General features: G+C 38.7%; 1 protein-coding gene across 4 annotated transcripts in view; it reads left to right on the top strand.

The window, feature by feature from the left end:
• Positions 1-14,371, top strand: part of Adamtsl1 (ADAMTS like 1) — an 880,796-nt gene that overhangs the window by 590,710 nt on the left and 275,715 nt on the right. For all 4 annotated transcript variants that reach the window (XM_040757202.1, XM_040757201.1, XM_040757200.1 and 1 more), the window contains one exon: positions 1,287-1,523. In XM_040757202.1, coding sequence (XP_040613136.1) covers positions 1,287-1,523 — 237 coding nt within the window. The remainder of the gene's footprint in view (positions 1-1,286; positions 1,524-14,371) is intronic.

The raw sequence follows: 14,371 nt of genomic DNA, 5'->3' as shown, positions 1-14,371 counted from the left end.
GTTCTAATTCTCCAGGTCTTTGTTGTCAAACACCTCATTAATTATTCAAAGTAATTGCTACTGGATATCTTCCTCATGTCAGTCAATGACTGGCCTATCCCCGTAACCTTCTCACACAACATTGTGAGCAGAGTGTCATCATTGCCTCTGTACAGAGCATGGGAAGTCTCACTGCCACACATCCATCTAAGGAAAACATCTGTGTCCTCTCTTCTCTGCCTTACCAACTCCTAAAGCAATTCCCACAGAAAGGATTGTCTCTCTTCATTGTTCCCTATGTTAATTTTAGAACCTAGGAAATGTAAGTTCAAGAAGATAGGTCACAAATGACCCTACATACTTTTAAATAAAGTTATAACTTTTCTACGAAAACAAAGACTTGTCATTTGTTTTAGGTAGGCATAATGGCTACATCCATAATCTTAGTTCTCATGAGGCTGAGGCAGAGGTTCCAGATCAGCTTTGGCTATAGAGTGAAAAGCAAGGGTAGCCTTGCTAATCAACCAATCAGTAAATAAACTTTAAAAGTCTAGGTGGGGCTGCAGATATAGTTTGGTAGTTAAGACCTCTAGATGCTCTTCTGGAGGACCTGGGTTCAATTTCTAGCACCCACATGACAACTCACAGCCTTCTGGAACTCTAGTTCCAGATATGATATCCTCTTTGAGCCTCTGCACGTGCAAAGCATGCACGTGGTACAAATACATACACTCAGGACAAACAGCTCCAGGTATGCACATTCAGAATAAAAAAACATACTCATAATTTTTAAATATAAAGATCTAGAGATATAGTTCAACAGAGCTCTTTCTTCTTGCCTATGGTACATGAAGTCATCACATCAATCCCCAGTATGATAAAAATAAACAGTGTCATATCTCTTATTTTCAGGATGGAAAGAGACAAAAATGCTTTCAGCTATCGAAAATTAGAATGAATTGCAATGTCATAATGTTGAAGAGATGATGGGCGAGCAGACATCTTTCAGAAAGTATTTCAGGATGGCTACTTTGCCCTCGTGTCAATGCAAAGTTTTATTTCAAGCTAGTTGCTTTCTCATTTGACTTCAATAAGAAAACCTCTAAAGGTTATTTCTTCCCCAGGTCTTTGCATTTCAAGGGCCAAAATAATCATCTAACCTCTAAAGAGACACAATGAGTTCATCTGTAATAATCAGGGCATTCACTTTCTTTTCTGTGACTTTCACAGACAGCACAGATGTTCCAATTTTCTATTTGAGATTATTCTTATAATGTGTACTTGTGCCTTGTCCTCTACTTCTCCAGGACTGTCCACCAGAAGCAGGTGATTTTCGAGCTCAGCAGTGTTCTGCTCATAACGATGTCAAGTACCATGGCCAGTTTTATGAATGGCTTCCTGTGTCTAATGACCCTGACAACCCATGTTCACTCAAGTGTCAAGCCAAAGGAACCAGCCTGATCGTTGAACTAGCACCAAAGGTCTTAGATGGCACCCGTTGCTATACAGAATCACTGGATATGTGCATCAGCGGCTTATGCCAAGTAAGTACTGTCCTGAAATGCTGTGCCTATATGTGAATAAGCTTCTCAGAGTTACTCAGTTACCTTCTAGAGTTTATAAAGAGTAGTAGATTTGAAGATTGTAATTTCAGTGAATGTTGTGGTTACTGTATTCCATGTTAGTGTTAAGGAAATGTGGGACTACAGGCGGGTTTGGTTTTGTTTGGTTTCTTTATTCCTTGAATGATACTTGAATGTGGGAGAATACAAATTCTTGAATACCATGCATTGAAGATGAAGTTTGAAATACCTGTAGCTCAAATGTCCCTGAAATTTGGAAAGGAATAGATGGAGGAAGGCAGGAGGAGAATGAGGCAGAGGGGTGGGTGGGGCGTGGGATTGTGTGTTTTCAGACACTCATTTTCATCTACATAGAAATTCAAAGTAACTCAGGTAGAAGAATATGCCTCCTTATTGTCTGAAACTATATTGAAAATTCACACAATTTATAAGAAGCATAGTTTTCAGACAGGTAATCTTTAAAGTCCAGGAATATAAAAGGGATTGGTTTCTGGTATCAATTCATTGTACTTGAAGTCTTGGTAAGATGATAAATTATTAGTTCATTTGCCATGAACTTGTCTTCTGCATTTTAGGGCTCACTTTTTGAACTATGATGCACAATCTACGTTGTAGAGTGAGCGGGTTTCCTGAATGGTTTTGTTTTTTGTTTTTGGTTTTTGGTTTTATGAGACAGGGTTTCTCTGTATTGTTTTGGAGGCTGTCAGTCCAGCCCGGCCTCGAACTCAGAGATCTGCCTCCCTCTGCCTCCCGAGTGCTGGGACTAAAGGTGTGTGCCACCACCCGCCAGGCTTCCTGAATGCTATTATTTAGCACATTCTGTTACATGCCCCAAGTGGGAGGATATTTACCGAGTCTGAATCTGTAACAACTTATATGAAACATGTTTCAGTGATCTCTTTTAAATTTACACTTATTTAAAACTTAAATCTACATGATTATTTACAAGAAAAAATGCAGTGTAAACTGTTACGAGACATGAGATGTGAGATAAAGTTTATGCAAGAGAGAGGAAAGCGGATACAGTCAGCCTTCATACGTGTTAGGACAGTGATGCAGGAGGGGGCATGTTCAACATTTTTCAGATAGGAGAAGGGAGAGGAGATACACATATCTATCAGAAGTTTCCTTATGTATGTGATATATGAATCCTAGGTTTAAAGGTAATGAATTTTATTTTTCTCAAGATTGCAGGGGGTCTTAGAAGGTATCCACATACCTTTAAAAGCAACACTTGTGGTATTTTATAATTATTGGCAAAAATATTTGTGATTATTTATAAATAGTACTAGTGTGGCTGGAAAGATGACTCCTCCTATTTCAGAGGATTCAACTCCCTTCCTCAATGCCATGTTAGGAGGTTCACAGCCACCTATAACTCTACCTCCAAAGGATCAGACACCCTCTTCTGGCCTCCATAAACATCTGCACACCCATAGCAAACACTCATAGATACACATACATAGACACTCAAGTAAAAATAAATCTTTTAAAATACTGCCATCTTGGACTCTTGGTTTATTGAAATGGAATTATGAAATTTGTAAAACTTTCGGGAATAGTAAAAAATCATAAAGCAAATAAATATATGGAAAGGGATGAATTGCAAGAAACAGGGGGTTATGATTCCTTGTCTGTGCACACTGTTCAGTGTCTTGTAAATAAAAATCTGAGGATCAGAAAATGTGCATGATCTTGTGATCATGTCAAAAATGGGACTAAATTCCAGTTCTTCTAATATCCATGTCAGTGTTGTTTCTACAATATTATGTTTGCAAATGAACCAAAATCAACAAGACAGGTCAGCAAATTAGGTTTCAATAGTTTCATTGCATGATAGCTCAACCTGGCAAGTTTTCTCCCTGGTTCTTCCTGCCAGCTGGCCTCATGTACCTTGGTAACTAAATGAAAAATCCTATCTCAGCAGCTGAAGATAAAAACTGCTACATGAGTAAATATAGAGAGATAATGTTCTACTGTGAATTATGAGTGTGCCTCTTTAAGTTAGAGTCGCACAATTGTGATTTGTTTGCTTTGGGAGTAAAGGTAAATTATACCTTTGTTTACCATAAATGCACTCCACACATAGAAATTGCAACTGAATATTACTGACTTATTTCTCATGCAAGGAGCTATGCCGTGTTGAGGTAGTAAATCTCAGGTTTCATTTGAAAACTAAAAGTAGCATGATTTGGCTGGAGAGAGATTGGATCACAGACTGAAAGCAAGCAAAAGGTAGTTTTATAAATGATCATGTAGGATATGTGGCAGCTAGGACTACAACAAACAGTAAATGTCTAGGAAAGACTTAGTAATAGAAAGAGACACTCAAAACTCTTCTTTAGAAAGATCTTTATAGGCTCCATTATAAGAGGTTTGAAGTAGACAGCCCTGGAGCCACTGAGACTTCTCTCATGGAAGGTCTTGTACCAGCCAAGAGGACTGAAGCATCAACTCTTCCCTGGGTAATGACAGCAGGAACAGAAAGGAAATTAAATCTGGAATGAAAATACTTCCTCCAGAAGGGAGATAAAAACAATAAATCAAATCAATCACACTGGAAACATCAAAAAACTGCAACTTAATGTGAATTCATAAAGGGTGTAAGTTTGAATCCTTCCTTCTACAGCATCCCATGTGTGTTTCAGTCAAGCCAACCTAAATTTTCTGAAATGAACATAAGGACAGGGAGATAGAGGTGATTGGTGGAGGAATGGAGATGAGCAGAGGCAGCTGAGGTGATGCAGGAATAGAGATCGTAAGTGCATTGTGTATCCTCTCAGGAGGACAAGAGAGAGATTGATTAACAAAAGAAAGGCTGAAACATGCCTTTCTACAGAGATAAAATACACAAATTCTATCCTGGTTATAAAGTAATCACTTAGTTAGCTTTATATCAGTGATTTATTGTTTCATTTTTAGCAGGAAAAAGCCCTATCTTAAAACACACTTGGAAATCAGTAACTTAAATGTGCAATTATATAAACCTATTCTCCTAGTTCTCTGAAAAATGTATTTCCAACCTCACTTTCCCTTTCTCTTTCACACCATTTGTTGAAGGTTTTTAGCTTTTTGTCTGTCCTTAAAATTTCACAAAAGCAGCTTTCAACATCGATGAGACCAACAATATGAATCACAAACTATAAAGAATATGTGTTTTAATCATGGCATATTCACCTTGTTAGAAAATCACGCAGAGTGATTTCTCATTCACAAGCACTAACTTATTTCTGTTCTGTTTATCTAATCCCTTCTGAGAGCCATTGCCTCAAAACTAGTTGATCCTTCATTCATCTCTACAACAGAAGTGCGGACTCCCAGGGCTTTACTAATAAGAAGACAACCCTAGCAGAGGAGGAACTGTGCTCTTTGGGAGACCTAGAGACTGTTGCTAATAAGTGGATTGGCTCTATATACTGTAAATATACATGAGGAAAACCTTAGAAACATTGATATTTTTGCCACACACCTCCTTCTTCTTGGTAATAACAGAGCAACGCAGGAGGTGTTCACCCTTCTGACTGAAGCAGTGGTGATTACAAGATGTATGTATGTATGTATGTATGTATGTATGTATGTATATGTACATATTCTCACTTGACATACCATTTTCCAAATCTTTGTGGTTGTCATGTCATACAGCATTACCTCCATTTCACAGATGCAGAAATAAGAGGCTTTAAGGGGTTATATAACTTGCCCAGGATTACCTGGTCCTGCTTGTTTCCCAAGAGCCTATCCCTTCTGCCACATCAAGGTGCACCAAGACAAGCATGATTTGGTAATAATCCTAAATTTGACTCCATACCAGAATCACCTGGAAAACACTTAAGAGACACAGCTCTTAAGCCCCATCTACTAGTCATTCAAATTTAAGATTTCTGAGTCTTTAAAACTATGATTTTATGGCAAATCCAACTTCATGAACCACTTATAGATTGGACAGCATGTAGGATTTTAAAAAAAAGACAGAGGTAGAGTCTGGTCCTTCTTTAACTGATTGTATGATGTTGGTCTTGGTATGTAGTTCCCTGAAACTTAGTCTGTGTAAAATTAGACCACCCATGTGAGATCATTGCTGTGAAGGTGTAGGCAGCTGTGAAAATGTGGAAGACCCTGAAGACTTTTAGTCAGATGACAGTAGAGCTCTGGTTTCCACGAAGAGAAGAAAAGGATGTGGGGAACAAAAAGGAGAGGAAGTTGGAAGGAGAATACACGGTGGGATGATGGTTAGTCTAGCATCCCCAAGGTCCTGGGTTTCATCCCGAGAACCACACACAAGAGCCAGAGGAAGGACATCTACCATCACCTCACATTTGAAATGGGACTATAACTAGATAGGGATGACAACCTGACTCTACACAGAAGACTATCTTTTAAATCGAATCTGGTTTCCCTTTTATGGCAATTCCTGCTCTGTATTTTCTCTTTTCTCCCAGAACATTGACACTGACACTAGTAAGGCTTCAGAGAGTGTTTTTGGAAAACACTGGCTTGAGAATGATCTATTGCACCTCAAGACATGCAGCTGAATTTAGTTTTGTGCATCTCCTGGGCTTCACAGTTAGTTAACAGCAGACTAAAGGTCAGGGAGTGGCAGTGTTTATCAACTTTCTGAAAATATGTTCTTAGTGTTTTTTTTTTCAGCACATCCCATGGGCTAAGATTTTTGTTCAGCTTTAATTCTGTCATCGGTATTATGAAAACAATAGTTGGTGACTATACCTTTTCGAACCACCCTCCCATTCCCTGGGGCTCACTGTGAGGGTGTGTATTCTCACCTTCTGTCTTGGGTTGAAAAACACTGGGATGTTTAGTTGCTTGCTATTGCATTATATGTAGATAGGAATCAAAGCTAGAATGGGAAAGCAAGTTTGAATACTTAATGCCAGAGCCTCTGGACTCGGCACTGCCGGAACTACCAGCTAAACTCTTCTGTTTGCTCGTGTATTGCCTGAAGCAAAATTATAAGCCTCGGCCCACAACAAGACCTTGTTGCTGAAAATACCTCAGATACAACTCATTGAACATGGAGAAGTAGAGTGGGTGCCTACTTAGAGCCTTCACCCTACAGGCTGGAGATATTCTCTTGGAGAAACCTAATTTTCCTTTTACAAGTACTTATCAGTTGGAGACAGCTTCTTGATTATGAATGGGGGTACAAGTCTACTTCTATCAGCTTTAGGACCCCCATCTGGTGCAGATCCCTGAAGGCCCTGTGCCTGCTGCCTCAGTGAGTTCATATTGCCCTGGTCCTGTTGTACTTAGAAGGCCTTGTTTCCTTCATGTCCTAGATCTTTTCTGACTCTTACATGTTTTCTATCTCTTCTTCCTCAGGGTTTCCCAAGTCCCGAGGGTTGGAATTTGATGGAAACATCCCATTTAGGGCTGAGTGTTCCATGGTTTATCACTCTCTGCATATTGACTGCCTATGGGACTCTGTGTTTCATCTGCTACAGGAGAAAGGTTCTCTGATTCCGGCTGAACAAGGCACTGACCCATGAATATAGCAGAATGTCATTAGGAGTCACTTTATTGCTATGTTTCTTTTGTAGAAGAGTAGTAGTTGGTTTTCCCCTAGGCCCATGGGCTATGTCGTCACAAGTTCTTTGTCACCCAAGCAGAATGGGTTCCATCTCATGGAATGGGCCTTTAATCAAGTCAGATACAGATTGGTTATTCCCACAGACTTTGCACCACGATTACACTAGTATATCTTCAGGCAGGACACCATTGCTAAGTGTAAGGATTCGTAGCTGGGTTGGTGTTTCTGTTTCTCCTTTGCTATCTTGCGGAATGCCTCTGGCACAAGAATACTAGCCAGTATGTGAAAGCTCAATGTAGCACCAACTCAACTTCCCAGTGTTCAATGAGTTGTGTAAATGTTTTTGTCAACGGGGCCCTATTGTCAGTTTGTGGAGAACAACAGTCTTGGCAACAGTTTGGGTTGCTTGGGGATTTCCATGCGACCCCTTTGGCCAACAACTCAAATTATATGTAACCAAATCCTCATACTGGGAGTTTCATTTGGTGACAAGAGGTGACCAGGTGGGTCTCGTTCTTTGGCAGTTTCATTCAGATCATTTTCATATATGTATATATTTTAGAAAGTTTCTATTGTATGAGGTTTCCATATGACCCCTCAAATGCCTCTTAATTTTAGCTGCCCATCCCCATATTCCCTTCCTCATCCCCTCTTTTCTCCTCTTCTTCACTTGATCCTCCCATTCCAAACTTCATTCCTCTCATTCATCCATAATTATCTATTCTATTTCCCTTTCCTGAAGAGAGCTATCTGTCCCCTCAAGTCCCTTACTTTATACCTAAAATCTGTGGTTCTATGAATTGTAGCTTGGTTATCACTGACTTAAAAGATAATATCCCCATATAAATGGATATCATATCATAGTTTGTCTCCTAGATATGGGTTACATCACTCAATATGATTATTTTCATCTGTTTACTCGTGAAATTCATGATTTTATTATGTTAATACCAAGTAATACTCCATTATGTAAATGTACCATATTTTCTTTATCCATTCTTCTGTTGAGTTTGTTTTCAACTCCAGTGAACATGGTTGAGAAAACATCTCTGTGATAGGTTGAAGCATCTTTTGAGTATATGCTCAAGAATGGTGTAGCTGGATCTTGAGGTTGATTGAGTCCAACCTTCCCAAGAAACTGCCCCAGATTTCATACTCTCTGTATCGGTTTGCACTCCCATCAGCAATGGATGAGTGTTCTTACCATGCATGCGCATCAGTATGAGCTGATGCATATAAGACAACATCTCAAAGTAGACTGGATTTGCATTTCCCTGATGACTATGTTGAACATTTAGTTAAGTGTTTCTTGGCCATTTCAGTTTCCTCTTTTGAAACGTTTCTGTTTACATATGCATTCCATTTCTTAACTAGGTTGTTTATTTCATTGGTACACAGTATATTTTGAGCTCTTTATAATTGTTAGATATTAACCCTCTATTGGATGTGTAGTTGGTAAAATCATTTCCCATTCTGTATGCTGTGCTTTGTCTGACTGACAGTGTTATTTGCATACAGAAGCCTTTAAGCTTCACAATGTTCCATTTATTAATTGTTGATCTTAGTGTCTGCGTTAACAGTGTTCTGTTCAGAAAGTCTTCTGTGCCAATAAGTTCAAGTCTATTCCCCACTTTATCTTCTATCATGTTCAGTGTATCTGGTTTGGGATTGAGATCTTAGAGTCAATTGAAGTTGAGTTTTGAGAAAGGTGATAAGTATTGATATGTTTGGATTCTTCTACATGCAACCATCCAGTTTGACCTACATCATTTGGTAAAGATGCTGGCTTTTTTTTCCAGTGTGTGTTTCTGGCTTCTTTATCAAAAATCAGGTGTTCAAAGATGTGTGGGTTTATGTCTGGGTCTTCAATTTAGTTCCATTGATCAATGTGTCTAGTTTTGTGCCAACACCATACTGCTTTTATTGATATGGTGCTGCACTGCAACTTGAAATCAAGGTAAAATGATATGTCCCACAGTTCTTTTATCATTTGAAATTGTTGTGTGTGTGTGTGTGTGTGTGTGTGCTTCCATATGAAGTTGAAGATTATCCTTTCAACATCTGTAAAGAATTTTGATGATGATTGCATTGAGTCTATAGATTGCTTTTGGTTGGATAGCCATTTTTATTTTATTATTCCTACTGATTAATTGAGCATGGGTGATCTCTGTGAATATTATTTGTGAATAAAGATACTTTGACTTCTTTCTTTCCACTTGTATTCACTTGATTTCTTTCAGCAGTCTTATTGCTTTAGCTAAAACCTTAAGTACGACATTGAATAAATATGAAGAGAGTGGAAAAACTTGTCTTGTTCCTGATTTTAGTGGAGTCTCTTTCCATTTGATGGGGGCTATGGGCTTGCTGTAAACTGCCTTTTAATATGTTGAAGTATGTCCTTTGTATCCTTAATCTCCAAGACTTTCATGATGAAATGTTGTTGGATTTTGTCAAAGGTCTTCTCAGCATCTAATGAGATGGTCATGTGGTTTTTGTCTTTCAGTTTGTTTATATGGTGGATTGCGTTAATTAATTCATGTATATTGAACCATCCCTGCATCTCTGGGATGAAGCCTCCTTGATCATGGTGGATGATCTTTTTGATGTGATCTTGGATTCAGTTTGCAAGTATTTTATTAAGAGTATTTACATAGGTTTGTAACTCTCTTTCCTTGCTAGGTCTTCATGTTGTTTGGGTCATAAAATAAATTGGGTAATGTTCCATCTGTTTTTATTTTGTGGAATAATTTGAAGATTATTGGTGTTAACCCTCCTTTGAAAGTCTGGTGGAATTCTTCCATAAAACTTTCTGGCCCTGAGCTATTTTTGTTGGGAGACTTTTAAGTACTTCTTATACTTTACTAGGGGTTATAGGTCTGTTTAAATTCCTTATCTGATCTTGATTTAACTTTGGTAAGTGATATGTATCAAGAAAATTATCCATTTTGTTTAGATTTTACTATTTGGTGGAGTATAGGTATTTAAAGTATGTCCTTCAGATGCTCTGGATTTCCTTAGTAGCTATTGTTATGCCCCCTTCTCATTCCTTATCTTGTTGTTTGGATCTTTTCTCTCTCTTCTTTTTAGTTAATTTCAATAAGGACTTGTCATTATTAATAATATTCTCAAAAACCCAACTCTTTGTTTCATTTATTTTTTATTGTTGTTGTTTCTGCTTTTACATATTTCAACCCTGAGTTTGAGTATTTCTTCCCGTCTACTTCTTTTATATGTGAGATCTTCTTTTTCCTCAAGAGTTTTCAGTTGTGCTAATAAGTTACTAGTATGAGATCGCTCCATTTTTTTAAAATGTAGGCACTTAGTGCTATTCACTTGTCTCTTAGAACAGCCTTCATTGTGTCCCATAAGTTTGGATATGTTGTGTATTCTTTTCCATTCAATTCTAGAAAAACTTTATTTTTTTATTTCCCCCTTGCAGCTTTTAATATTCTTTCTTTGTTGTGTACATTTAGTGTTTTGATTATTGCAGGCTAAGGGGAATTTCTTTTGTGGTCTCATCTATTTGGTGTTCTGTAAGCTTCTTGTATCTTGATAGGCACCTCCTTTAAGTTATGGAATTTTTCTTCTATGATTTTGTTGCAAATATTTTCTGTGCCTTTGACCTGGATTTCTTCTCCTTCCTTTATTACAGTTTTTCTTAGATCTGATTTTTTATGGTATTCCAGATTTCCTGGATGTTTTATCCTAGGGGGAATTTTTTTAGATTTAACATGTTATTGTGTGAGGTATCCCTTTTATTGGGCCTTCAATGCCTAATATTCTTTCTTCCATCTCTTGTATTCTTCTGTTGATAAGGCTTATCTCTGAGGTTCCTGTTTGAGTTTTTAAATACTTCATTTCCAGATATTCCTTGGTTTAGATTTTCTATATTGATTCTATTTCCACCTTCAGGTCTTGAGCTTCTTTATTCATTTCCTTTCACTGTTTGTATTTTCTTATGTTTCTTTTAGGAACTTGTTCATTTCATCTTTAAGGAGCTCTATCATCTTCCTAAAGGCTGTTTAAGGTCTTTCTTTTGTGCTTCAGGTATACTGGAATATTTAGGTCCTGGTGTGGTAGGGTTGCTGGGCTCTAGTGTAGACATATTGTCCAGACTGTTATTGATGTTTTTATGCTAACATATAAGCATCTGGGTTTGGGGAGATTGTAATTCTACGTACTGGTATCTAGTCTTGTGTTTGTTGGGTGGGTGTTTTCTTCCTTAGTTTCTGTTGCTTTCTTTGGATCTTAGTAAAGTGTGGTAGTTGGAAATTCTTCTGATATTCTGGCTGTGTGGAACTGGGGTTCCATGTAAAATGTGTTTCTAGGTATTGGGAGGTGACACTTAGGAATGGGAATGGACTGGGAGACCTGACGGGGTCCACTGGAGGTGGGAAAGCAGGGGCTACTAAGTACCACAGGGATAATAGAGTAAGGAGAGGCTGTAGCAGGTAGTCTGCTCCAGAGCTGGCAATGAGACTGGGGGATTGGATATGGAGGAGAGAGAGAGAGACTGAAGATCTGATGTTTACCCACCTGCTTCACTGGCCTACTAATGTCTCTGTCAGGCTTGGCAGGTTGACAGAGAAAGCCTGCTGGAGTTGGGGGCTGCAATAGCAGGATGAGTGGGGAGGAAGGTGGGAGGAAAGATCTGTGTGATCCACTGGAGATGGGGCAGAGAGGAAGGGAAGGCCACAATAGGATGTCTGCTATAGAGGTGGGGTTGATACTAGGGGGTGGCATTTGGAAGAGAGGTGAAGATTTATGTGTAGGCTACTTGCTTCCCTGGCCAGGATGTGCTGTGGGTCCCCAGAGCATGCCTGCTGGTGTTGGGGTCTGGGATGAGTCGGGGGAAGAAAGGGTGGAGGGGAAGATCTAAGTGATCCACTGAAGATGTGGGAGGGGCAGGGGAGGGAGGCTGCAGCGCATGGTGTGCTGCTGAACTGGGGAAGAGACTCGGGAGGGTTGGTTCATGGGAGAGGAGGGAGAGGTGAAGAGCTCCAGTGAGCCTACCGAGCCTACCTGTTTCCCTATACAGAATGGGCTATGTGTTTCAAGGGAGTGCCTCTCTGTTGGACTTAGGGGCTGGGATAAATGCTGGGTAAAGAGAATGAAATTTGAAGGGGAAGGCCTAGCCTGTTTGTTTTCTAAGTACAGATAGGAAGGTGTGGGGAGGGAAGATACGGATGGGAGAGGAGATAGGGAGAAATTGAAAGGAGTAGAAAGAGAGGAAACGTTAATGAAAACATACTATATGGTAATCAAAACATACTATATGGAAAAATCTGTTTTCAATAAAATAATATTATCCTCAGTTTTCTCTCTGTAGTATGAAAATAATTGTCAGGGACCTAAGATTACTTAAGTGACCAAGTGTATGTGAAGTGCTTACACAGGGCTCCGTAAATACCAGCTGTTATTACCAACAGTCCCCAAGCGCCTTCCTGCCTGTGTCTTTTCCCTCCACGTGATCATGTGGAGTGCATGGCTTCATACATTTGTGAATATCGCAAGGGACTCTGGCTCTGAGTGGACAAACCTGCCGAGTTCCTTTTCTAGCCATCTTTAGCTAACAGCTCCACGTTACCCCATTATCCGCTCCAGCTCCAGGGCAGTGAATTGTGTCCTGTGTAAAGCTAATGAACCATCACAAACAGGATTGGCTCTATTAGTACCCCTGCAAGTCACTGATTTTCATTATCCAAATGCTCACATTTATACATGTTATAAAGCACAAAGCCATATTGTGTTTCAAAGAACGGCATACGTTTACAGATAGAAGGTGTGCTGCCTTTAAAAATAATTTTGAGGTTAGTTTGAAAGAAAGTCAGTTTTATTTTTATAATTAATGGGACTCATCAGCTAATACATACTATGTGTATATAAAAAACAAACAAGTATCAGGGCAAGCAAACCTTTTATATTGAATTCGTATATTTTTTGTATTACCTGATGCTATTTAAGAAAACAAAGCATTCAAAAAAAAAAGAGGGGAATTCCTTTCAAGTCATGCCTTGGGTAAGTTCTTTAAATGAGTGGTACAGTAAAGACGTAAGCAATAAATGAAATTAGGGAGTCTTTAGGTCTACTGCTCTTTGGCAGCATTAAAATGAACCATGCTTCTACCAAAGAAGTTCTTTTCATATTTAATAATTCCTGGGGTGAGCAGTTTGAAATGAATTAAATGGAATGATTATTTCTCCATCTCTGTCTGTGACCCGAGTCATAAGTATCAAATGTCCTCCAGTTAGTCCAAAGGTGGTGATGTCAGAAATGATGAGTTGGCCATTTCTCCCCATGTTTTATAACTGAATTCCACATGGAAGCATCATGTTGCACAGTCTGTTTTTTGCCCGTTTGCCTGATACATTAAAGATAAAGAAAGCTGCTAATAACTGATTCAGTGTAGCTACTGAACCTGGGCTGTTTGGTCCTCACAGAGCTCTACTGTGTTAGTTAACAAGAAGGCAAAGCTGAACTAAATCTTTTCCCAAGGATGATGCATTTGTAGTATTGTGAGAAAGCTCTATAATTTGACTTTTATTTATTTATTCATTTATCAAAATTTTGCTTTGTGTTTAATGCTGTTGTAGGTACTGGAAGTATTGAGTGGGCAGAAAAGTAAAGAACAGTCCCACTGTCCTAGAATTTATACTCTGCAAGGGAAGGGGGTTGACTGCTTCCTGTTTAACTCACTATAAATGAGGTCCTCTTTCTAAGAAATGGGGTTGTCTTTATTTCTTATCTTCTTGAACCATTCAGTCACCCTCCCTTGATTTAGTCTTTAGTCAAAGAACATCCTGATTTCTTTTATATTCATAAGCATTATATTTAGTTATTAATGTAGTATATCTAAGTTGTAGTCTGGAAGAATGTGTGGTGCCTTAGATCTTTTTTCCATGTGTGCTATCTCTATATGTGGGTCATGTGGCTTTGTCTCATGGAAAGACCAAATTTCTTTTCATGGTGTCTTTCTTGACTGTGTGACCCAAAACCAGAGGAATTTATTCATTCATATTTTTGGGAACTAGAAAGCTGAACTCAAAGTGTGACAGGCTACACTTTCCCAAGGCTCTTGGTAAAAAGTAGTACATAGAGAGGAATCTTCACCTGTTACCTCAAAGAAAGAGGTGATCAAAATGGGAAAAAATTTAAGGAGGTGAGAAGTCAGAAGACAAAGCATGCTTTTGAGACCTTGGTAATGAAGATGATAGATAGATAGATAGATAGATAGATAGATAGATAGATAGATATGAAAATTTGG

This window comes from Mesocricetus auratus, unplaced genomic scaffold (assembly GCF_017639785.1).
Source record: "Mesocricetus auratus isolate SY011 unplaced genomic scaffold, BCM_Maur_2.0 Super-Scaffold_100014, whole genome shotgun sequence".
In the NCBI taxonomy this organism is placed as follows: Eukaryota; Metazoa; Chordata; class Mammalia; order Rodentia; family Cricetidae; genus Mesocricetus; species Mesocricetus auratus.
This window is presented reverse-complemented; position numbering and strand designations above follow the sequence as displayed.